Source organism: Castanea sativa, chromosome 10, assembly GCF_040712315.1.
Source record: "Castanea sativa cultivar Marrone di Chiusa Pesio chromosome 10, ASM4071231v1".
Lineage (NCBI taxonomy): Eukaryota > Viridiplantae > Streptophyta > Magnoliopsida > Fagales > Fagaceae > Castanea > Castanea sativa.
Window position 1 is genome coordinate 20,545,223 of NC_134022.1, and position 11,177 is coordinate 20,556,399.

General features: G+C 32.9%; 1 protein-coding gene across 1 annotated transcript; it reads left to right on the forward strand.

The window, feature by feature from the left end:
- Positions 1-1,837: 1,837 nt before the first annotated feature.
- Positions 1,838-5,979, forward strand: LOC142614095 (aluminum-activated malate transporter 13-like). Its single transcript, XM_075786642.1, has 6 exons — positions 1,838-2,257; positions 2,374-2,517; positions 3,356-3,628; positions 3,751-3,863; positions 4,214-4,357; positions 5,513-5,979. The coding sequence occupies exons 1-6, from the start codon at positions 1,927-1,929 to the stop codon at positions 5,831-5,833; spliced, it is 1,326 nt and encodes a 441-aa protein (XP_075642757.1). The 5' UTR covers positions 1,838-1,926; the 3' UTR covers positions 5,834-5,979.
- Positions 5,980-11,177: the final 5,198 nt, after the last annotated feature.

The window sequence follows — 11,177 nt, forward strand, 5'->3', positions numbered from 1 at the left end:
ACTAAACCGGTATTAAGAATCAAATGTAAATGGGAAATCAAACTTTCATGCTATGAAAATGTGGCTGTAATTCTAAAACTAAATTAGGTTTTGTTTATTGTTTGTGCCATCCGGCCCACTAATATTAAGTTGGCTTGGTTCTAATTAAGTTATAATTACTAATTAGATCTAAGTAGTTTTTGGACTCCTATGGATTTATATCTTGAAGGGTTTTTGGGCTCCCTAATAGTATCTTCAACAGTGAACTAATTAATTTTGATTCCCCTTCCTCACTTGTTCTATGCAAAAAACAAAAAAACAAAAAAACAAAAACAAACAAGAAAAAGTAGAAAACAAAACCAAACAAAAACTCATCTTCCTCTGGATTTCCGGGAGTGCTCTAAATCAATTGCTAAAATGACACACTAAATTAATCAATTTTTTTTTTTGAGAAACAAATTAATCAATTAGCTTAATATTAATATTTGTACGTAACCTTTTGACCATCATACAATTGAACCAATCTCCAATAATCTGGAATTAATATTATATATGAAATTTCTATGATCAACAAATTTAAAGCATAGATGAATAGAAGGAGTACTAATTAATTGAGAATATACTAGCAAACATGAGCACGTAACAGACAAAAAATAGTGGCACAATGCGACGTAGCCCACTATATCGTAAAAGGTGGTGTCATTTTCTAATTGTTCGTCACTATTATTAGCAGCAGGCTAAGCCTTTTTATCTTATTATAATGCACCCGACACATTTTTCAACTACCTCTTTTTAGAATATGTATTTTCAAGTACGGATATAACAATAGTCTAATAGTAAATATAAACATCCGAGGTAATCTCTCAGAATTACAACGTGTACATTTATGCATACCTTCCTACCATATATTTCATTTAGCTCCGTACATATATACTGCATATGAAATAAAACTAGTTTAATACTACTACTACTAGTAGAACCTAGTATCAATCTTATTATAAAAGATACATAAATTGAAATGACAATAAATTTCATTGGTATTACATCAGTGAAATTAATATATATCCTTAATATTACTTGTATTCTTTATTCCCAATGAAACATACATGCATAAGAAGCAGGCATGAATGAATTGAGGGTCGTATACGAATGATCGCCTATTGAACTTGGCACTTGGTACTTTTGTCAACAAGTTCTGCTGCCACACAAACATTGAAAATAATAATTGATAAGTTTGGTGAAAGACTAATTTTGTCGGGGGTATATATCGTATGGTGTCTCTAGTCTACAGGCAATATAAATATGTTAAAGGTCTTATAGTACGATATATAGTACGATATATAGTGCGATATAGTATTACTACTACTACTTACCAATATGTATGTATATATATGTATGTATTGAGATATATGAATACCATATATTACTTAGAAGAAAAACGAAGAAGTGGGATATATAATTGGAAACCCTACCTGAAGAACTAGTATGCATTATAGACTATAGTACACCACCTCTCTGCCCTTGCTGAATATGCATGTCTCTCTACGGTGGGCATGCATTTGGAATTGCATATAGAGGTAGTGTTGTGAAAAGACTAAGCTCCACAAACAAAACAATACATGTATGATAAGGAACCGTCGTGCCGTGCAAGCGTGTTCCACTAGAGTCACTAAGTTCAATCTTACATGTGGGTTTTCATGCCTCATTTCAATAGGCCATGTATTTGGCTTCAAGTGCATAGGCCCTATGTCCACTTTCGGGCTTCAACTGTTGCTAGCTAAAGCTAATCATCTACCCACTAATTTGACATGCATTCTCATGGTTTGCCATGTGTATATATATAGATGGTTTCTCTTTCACTCCAACTCAAAATTCTCAACAAGAAAGTGAAGCTCAATTCAAGTCTAAAGAGGAAAGAACGAAGAGAGTTTAGTATTCATCACCAATATGGGCTCAGCTGTGATAGATATTCCAGATGGAGAGGGAGTTGGAGTTACTCTTAGAGAGAAGAAGAAATTCCAATTTTCTCTTCAACCCATTATTTCCTATCTAAGAGAAAACAATAAGAAGATCCAATTTTCTCTTCTTCCCATTGTTTCCTACCTTAGAGAAAAGAAAACTAAGCATGACATGAGAAGAATTATTCACAGTACCAAAGTTGGAGTTGCCCTTGTTTTGGTTTCACTTCTCTTCCTCTTGGATCCTATTTATGCTCAAGTTGGAGATAATGCCATGTGGGCTATAATGACTGTTGTGGTCATCTTTGAGTTCTATGCAGGTTTGTTTGTTTATCATACATATTGTAATTGATTTATAATCTAATATATATGGTCCCTAGAAAAGTCCCAAGTCTTCAAATTTCATTTTTTTTGCTGCCTTTGTATAATATTGCAGGTGCTACACTAAGCAAGGGTTTGAACCGTGGAATGGGAACCATATTAGGAGGTGGGCTAGGGTGTTTAGCAGCAGCTTTAGCTCAAGAAGTTGGTGGGAAGATTGGTCACGCCATTGTTGTTGGCATTTTTGTTTTTATTTTTGGTAAGTGATAGCTTGTCAATGTGGTTATTATTAATAGTAACACATAGTTTACTCTCTCTCTTTTTTGGCTTATGATACATGGGGAAGGGAATTCGAGCAAAAGTTCTTCTTCATGAGGGAATTGTCACACAAACGTTCACTTTTAGTTCTTATAAACAGAAAGATTAAAAAAAAGTCGAAAAAAAAATGTCATTGATATGGTAATGGAGTATAGCTAGTTTGTCACTTATGTGTCCAAGTTCTCTATCTATGTGTGTTCCATCAAATTTTTAAGCTCAAAAATTAATTACTCTTTTCTTAATAAGTTATCAGTTGTTGATGATGCATGCCTTACCAATGAAAAAGAAAGAAGCTTATTAGTTGGTGGTGGGATACTGAAGTGGCATTCTACAATGCAGCTTTTTACTATAGAGGTCATCCTGTTTATTAGTTTATAACTTATTATTATTATTATTATTATTATTATTATTATTATTATTATTATTATTATATATGAGAAGGGAACCGAGTATATATTGCTTAGGTGGTCATGACAGCAATAATTATAGGAGAAGTGCATATACTCATTCACTTCATTTGGCAAAAGGCAATGGCTTTCCTTTCACTGAAAAGACAAAGTTAATAACTAAATTAACACTTCAACCTTTTTAAAGTGTAATGACAGATCAAATATGAGATCATGCAAAATATACCAAAGCTTAAATTAGTTATCAAAAAACATAAACGTCATGCATGTATATTGTTAGTCTCAACATGACCACTATATATGCATAGTAGCCTAGGTCTTTAATCTTCATAATCAAACCTATTTCTTAATAACACTGTTCTCATTTTTCAGCTGCAGCAGCAACATATGCACGATTAGTCCCAAGAATTAAGAAGAGATATGACTACGGGGCCTTGATTTTCATCCTCACCTTCAATCTAGTTGTGGTATCGGGTGTACGTGCTGTAAAGGTCTTGCAAATAGCACGCGAACGTCTCTTAACAATCGGGATGGGTTTTTCCATCTGCATTTTCATAAGCTTGCTCATCTTCCCAATATGGGCTAGTGATGAACTTCATGACTCTATAGCATCCAAATTTGAAGACCTCGCGCGATCTATTGAAGGTAAGCTTCTTTATTAAAGCAAAAAAAGAACATATATAGTAGATTTTTTAGCTATATATATATATATATATAGTAAACCACGATGTCAGTGTGTCTTATAAAATTTATGTTGTTTCTTGCAGGATGCATGGAGGAATACTTCAGTATTGTGAATGAAAAAGAAAGTCAGCCCAGTGCCAAAAACTCCAGTAGTTGCAAATCTGTCTTATACTCCAAGTCGAAGGATGAGTCATTGGTATAATATTTCTTCTTTTAACTCAAATTATTATATACTAACAACCTATCAATTAGCTAATCCTCTAAAATACCATAAAAGTTCATCACTATTAAACATGCATGTTTGCTAAGCTACTAGATAATATGATATAAATCAGTGATTTTGTGAAAGCAATGATGCAAGATATACCTTGTCCTTAGAAAGAGAGACATGTTTACTAACTATTAAGTTCAGACATACAGAGTCTCTTAATGTTCTTTTAAATTCTTTCTCTTCTTGAAAATTGATAATTACCATCTTTGTCATATAAATCTTATCTAGCAAAGGGAAAAGGATGCTCAGAAAGTTCTACTGTATTTTAATTTTAGGCAAACTTTGCAAAATGGGAGCCATGGCATGGAAAATTTGGGCTTTACTATCCTTGGGGAAGATATCTGCAGATGGGAGAGCATCTTAGAGAGCTGGCAGCAACCATCATTTCAATAGAAGGCTGTCTTCAATCTCCTAGACAGGTACATAATTCAATTCATTTGCTCTTATAGTAGTCAATTAGCCAATAAAGGTCTAGCACAATAACTTATAGGAAATTGATAAAATTACTATCAATTAAAGTATAAAAAGTTTATAAATTGATGTGATAATGAAAGCAATTTATATTACTTCAATGCCATAATAAATAAATATCATAAAAAAAATTTGGTAACTGATGACACTAACTAGTAAGTTATCTATGCGATGCACGGTTAATGTTGTAATATTTTATGTAAGATGATTTTGAAGAATGTTGTATATGTATTATAACATAATTGTTATAGAATTGTATTAGTAATAAGTTCATCATAAAAAAACAATAATTATAAATTGCACACACATATCCATTATAATTATTCAATTGAAGTAATGATAAAATTTTTTTTTGAAGGAATATTATAGAATAAAAGTTGATATAGAATGTATTTTTCTCTTTCTCCTTAATTCTAAAACAAAATACACATTTCAAGCACCCACAGTCAATAACATCTACATCATTTACAAAGTCTGCAAATTCACAACTTCCGACCTTAACATCAAAATCACAATTGCTGTTGTCACTCAACATAAAATGCAAGCCCCCTTCCTTAGTTGTAGTCAATTCATACAGTTTAGGATTAGATGAAACAACAATGTTAGAGTTAGGTAGATGTTGTCAAAAGATTGAAGGTAAATGACATCATTTTTTGTCTATGTGTATTTAACATGGTATAGAGCATAAAGGGCTGGGTAGGTATATATAAAAGAGTAGAAGTGTAAGAGATGAAAATGATGCATTAAAATGCAAAGAGTTTTGTATGTATGAGAGATGAAAAATCTTAAAATATTGAACCAAATGATACAAAAATATTTATTTTTTTAATAAGAAAAGTCTTAAAACAATGAACTAAAATGAAATAAAAAGTCAATATTTGATTTGTTCTTATCCTTAATGTAACACTTGAGAATATTTCAATTCTTTTTGCATAGAATACACTACTTAGTAAAATCTCATACTTTCTCACACAAGGTCTTTGCTTTTATATATATATATATATATAATGTAGAAAATTTTGTAATATCTTTAATATCATTGTAACTAATGTCATTGAAAAAACTTCAATAGCTTATTTCTTTTATTTGAATCGTGTTATTAGCCCTCGACAACTTTAAGACACTTGTTGAAAGAACCGTGCGAAGCAGTTGTCTCATTACTTGCAAGTACTCTAAGAGAGCTTGGAGAGAGTATCTTGAAAATGAGAGCATGCCATGCAGAGAAAATAGTGCCAAAGTTGAAGTCAAAGAGACTAGAGCTGAGCTTGGTCATTTCTCCCTCAAAGCTAGCAACTATAGAGAATGGTGAAGGATATACAATAGCAGCCTTTATGTTCTTATTGATAAAGATGGTGGAAAAGGTGGAAGAACTGGCAAAAGAGGTGGAAGAACTTGGAGAACCTGCTGGTTTTAGTACTCATTAGCTTTAATTTATTGCTCCCTCTAATCAATGAGCAGTTGCTGTACATAACCATTAGCCACTTTTTTTTGGCTTTGGGATATACATATATGTTTTTTGGGAAAGAAGAAAACGATTTGGGGGTGGCGTTTATAGGAAATGAATATTTAATTAGGGTTGTTTTGGTGGGGGGGGGGGGGGGAAGAGTAGAGGGATATAAACAAGGGAGAAGAGAATATAATCAATATTAACAAGCTTGGGGATGCATGAATAATGTTACTGTCTTATGCTAAATTACAGAGCTAATAATACTACCTTTGCTGACAAAATCAAGAATTGTCTCTTTTTAATCTAATGACACCAATATCTAAAATCTAGTTAAGGCCAAAGTGATGAGGACTTTCTAGCTATGGCACCACAAGCACAATGAGGAGAGAAAATTCAGCACTACGTAGTGGTACTAGCAAATAAGTGAATAACATTTTACTTTCAATGGCAGTAAAATCATAAACAACCAAAGTGAAATAGGTAGTTTGAGTGACATTTGTTCAACCTGATCCAAAGTCCAAACTGACCGTGAAAATCCCAAAGCATGACATGTAATTTAACATTTCTTCATTGCTAAATGGACTTTTTATTAGGTTGTTACAAAAAAGAGGAGTCAGCTAAACTAGAGCTCTCATTAGTGAATAAATAAGCAATTTTAGCTATAATAATGTATTCCAATAATTACATTACGTGGATTGAGAAATTTAAGTATAATTAATGAATTAAGATTATGTTTGAGAGTTTTTCTTAGGGAATTTATTAACAAGTCATAAAAAAATAAAAACAGAAAGAAAAGAATTAAAGAGGGATTAGAAAGAAATAGAAAGGATTATGATTTTTTTAATATATATGTATATGTATGTATGTATGTGTATGCAAAGTTGTTAGAATCGGATCCTATGTAGAATCGTGGGAGGTAAATAGGATTGTGGATCGTAAGATCTTACATTATTTAGGAAAAAAAAAACAAAAAATACACATTGGTATGTTAAATAATTGTATAAATTATACATTCATTGATATAGTTACTATATATCACTACATCCATGTGTAAGCATCATTTAAAGAGGCAAAAAATCTCAAAATGTAACACTCTATTGGGATTTTTTTTTTAATATTTATTTGGGTCTAATTGACACTCTTTCTACATTAGTGTAGAAAAACTTGGTTTATTGGAATTTTATTTTTTATTTGAGTCCAACTAAGCCTTTTGTCAAGTTAAAGAAGATTATAAGAAATCAAGGTTATTTAGGATCGTCAAAATCGTATGATCCTACCGATCATGAACGATTGCTAAAATCCTTGAAAGATTCGGATAGTTTTGAGTAGGTGGAATCATAAAATCGTAAAATTGTAAGATTTAGATCGAGATTTACAACCATGTGTATATGTGTTTTTGTGTATGTGGAAGTTTATAAATAAAGAAAAAAATTGAAAGAAGTATATATTTTTCCTGTGTGATATCATTGATATCAACGTTCTATCCACTTTTAATCCCAAAGCACACAATTTTTTATATTTACAATTCTTTAGATGTAGACAGTAATATATAGGAATCCAAATATGCCCAAATAGCAATGCTATGATCCAATCTGATTCCAAAGTTGAGTTTTGATTGACTCACATTCAAACATTCAAAGTACACACTCCCCTACACGTCTTGGGAAATCATGGGTTAAATGTAAATATTTTTGAAAAATATGTACACTTGATGTGAAAGTATGGATATTGTGTGTACAATGTCTGTATCAAAAAAAAGTGTGAAACAATTATATTCCTCTAAAGTTTTCCAAGAATTTTGAGTAAATAAAGAACAGGACCCCTGAAAATAACTCTGTATCCCAAGGAAAAAAGGACAAGCAAGGGACTGATATGGTCATAGTTGCCCCCCTTGTAACGATCCATTTGTTTTATTTATCCCATTTTTCTCTTTGAACTTGGTGCCGATAAAATTTTTGTTGGCCATCGATTTAAGACTCACTAAAACTATTTGAATGTTGCATATAAAATGAAAGACAAGGTTGGGCTAACAGCACTAACATGGGGTGATATTGTTGTTGTCCACTATTTCTGGGCTCTCACAGTCTTGAGACTTGAATGATTGTCACTGGTTGTTTTCCTTCAACAAAAGAAATTCTTTGACTAATCGTTGTTGCTTAAATTTAGACTACATATTATTTCCAGTAACGAATGGCCATTTGGATTTTGAAAGAACAGTAAATTGTTTGAGGAAAATGGCAAAGGAAGGTTTGGTTTTATTCATATATTATGACCAAGTGGTACAGAATTTTCAAATTGATGGTATAGGTGTGGCATCACTGCAAGTCATTACATTGAAACCCTATGCGTCCATCAACAAGGGTCTAGTGAGAACGTGCCAAGAATATGATTAACGACCCTTAAATTATATGATTGATGATGCACTAGTTTGTAAGACTTAAGTAGTAGTAAAATTCGTTACATCTCTACCATTACTCTGTCAAATTATTCCATTTTATGGTTTAATGACACTGTAGAATGGGCTATTTGGTGAATTATGCCGTTCATTGTCCCTAACCTTTTGTGATCCAATGCCCTTTTACTGTAAATTAAAGAAGATAACTACCACCAAAATAAAGAAACAAGCAAGAAAGACAAACTAATGATACAAATCAACCAAGACAAAGACCTATTCTAATGACAATGATGGAAAAACCAATGAGACCCACCTTAAAAAATGTCATAAAGGCTTCATTTTGACAAGAATGAATGAAAATTCAAGAAAGGAAGAGACAGAGAGATGGGTTTTCCTCCAAAATTTATAGTAGCCATAATTGCAATCTTTTGGCTATGCAGTATCGCAAGATGTGTCCCAGACACTAATGTCACAACCGTTCTCTGCAACAGTGGTGTGTATTCTTAAGGTGATCCTTTTGTTACAAGTCTCAACTATGTTGTTGCAGAACTAGAGAGTGTTACACCAACATACAAAAACTATGAGTACTACAACATATCACCTTATCCTAATGCATTTGCCTATGGTCATGCTGCTTGCAACCTAAATATTACAAGCTCAGATTGCACTACGTGTCTTGCGGCTGCAAAGACGGCCATGTTTGGTACTTGTCAAAGCCGTATAGGTGCTCGTGCAGTGCTCCATGATTGTAATATAAGGTATGAGCAATACCCATTTACTGTTTAAAAAGATGGGTAACCAATGGATTAGACTTTTATGTAGCATGTTTGTTATCTGCCGCAAAGTGTGTGCAACGTTATCCTTTTCAATTGTGCTGAATGCTCTGCTCTCTGTTGGTTAATGGGTTTTCTCACTTCTTTCTTTTCATCTGGTTTGGGATTCTTACAGGATGTGTTGTATTTATCCATATAAGGCTATAATGCATGAAAGTCTTAAATTACTGTTCATTGGCCTAAAATCACTGTTCATGGCCAATGAACAGTACACAATGTGCGTCCCAGTGAAGAAAAAAAAAAAGGGAAGGGGCTGAAACGCAGACGCTGGGCGTTTCAGCCCCTCCCAAACGCACACTTAATACATTGGTTGCTAGTCATACAAAATAACTAGTCAGATAGCAATCCATAACAATATCAAAGTCAACTGTCACAGGCAGAATGATTATAAGTTTTTTTTTTTTTTTTTTTATAGAGATATTTATATTGACATTTTAAAAAGTGAACAGAAAGCATGTTATGATTGACTACAGATTAAGCAATAGAGATATAAAAAGGATGAGAAGAAATTGTTCCAATGCGAGGCCAATGTAGTGCCCTCTCTTCCCTTTTCCTACGTGCCAAATTAAAGAAAAAATGTTACACGAGTTTGTGAAAGTTGAAAGGATTTAAACTGATCAAACCCAAATCTATGTTATATCCTAGAAGGATTAGTAAATTTATAATTAGGACTCGTAATTACTTATTTATTACCCAGTTCAATCTGGTAAACAGAAGATCTAATACTCAGCACACGTCTGTTCAAACACACTTCCAATCTGATCTACATAATCTAGAATTTCACAAGTACAACTACTCAAATAACTAAGAGCTGCAGCCATGGGTAAGGTGCAGCTATTCCTATCTTCAGATTCTGTCCAAGTGACATACTAGAGCAACTGTTCTTAATCCGGGGTGTAAATGCTTGTATCTTTTGCTCATCAAAATTTTAGGTGATAGTCTTGGAAATTACATGGAATTTTGTTATGCACAAAGTTTTGCTTGATATTACCGTTTATAGCACCAGTTATACAGACCATTTGTTTCAACTTCTTGGGAATTCACCTATAATAAAAGGACTAGTGAACATGGTGTTTGATCTGGTTTTATCAACTAGCAATAAAGGATGCTGCACATGAAGATCTTTTCCTTGGCCTAAGATAGCTCCCCTTGATGGAAGCAATTTGTGTATTTCCGGATTAGAACTAGAGATTATTCCTACAAGAAGATTATAGGTAACAATAACTAAAAGCCAAGGCCACAGGGAAGAAAAAAATTTAGAACTTTCTTGCAGTGGATAAAGTTTATAATAGACCCAACTAATTCTATATAAAAATCAATTACAAGTAGCATGATATCAACCCATTGGAGACCATAGATAATTCTTCTAAAGACTTTGTGGCTAGAAGGTATTTGGTTAGCAAGCCACAATAAAAATTCTATCAACAGTTTCAGGGACAATGCTAGAAGTAGACATGTTTAAACTCATAAACAGTCACTACTCCTTTCATATTATTACAATATTTGGTTCTTGAAATAAGCCTGCAAAACTGATGCAGTGAATTAAATGCACGTCATACAAAACAAAAGTGACTAACCTGGAACGAACTGCATTTGTAGAAAAACTGAAGTATTCCATTCAAGTTGCATGGCCCACAGGTAAGACAATCCTCTTCCTTAAACTGCTAAGTCATCAACTATGTCACAACCACTAATGATTTTCATTAAGCAATGCATTTCAATTTACCTCCCAAATAGAATTCTAGATACGTGGAAGCTAAAGACACCTCCATAATTCCAACAAAGCAAATCAATTAAGCGGCATTTTCATGGGTTTCAATTTGATCAGGCCACCTATATAACTGCAGTATGTGTACTTTTGCACCTTGCACAAACCAAACTTTTTACAGCTAACTAACTGCTATGTATACTCCTGGAAATTACTGGTTCATTAGTCAGAAGTACCATTCAGGTGACAACCCATTCAAGCAATAAGAAATTCTGGTATTTAGTAAAGAAGATTATAAGGACTCACACCAAAAAACAAAGAATCAGTGGATACCATACCTATTCAGTAGTTTCATGATAAAGCTAAGTGTATAAGATGATATCTA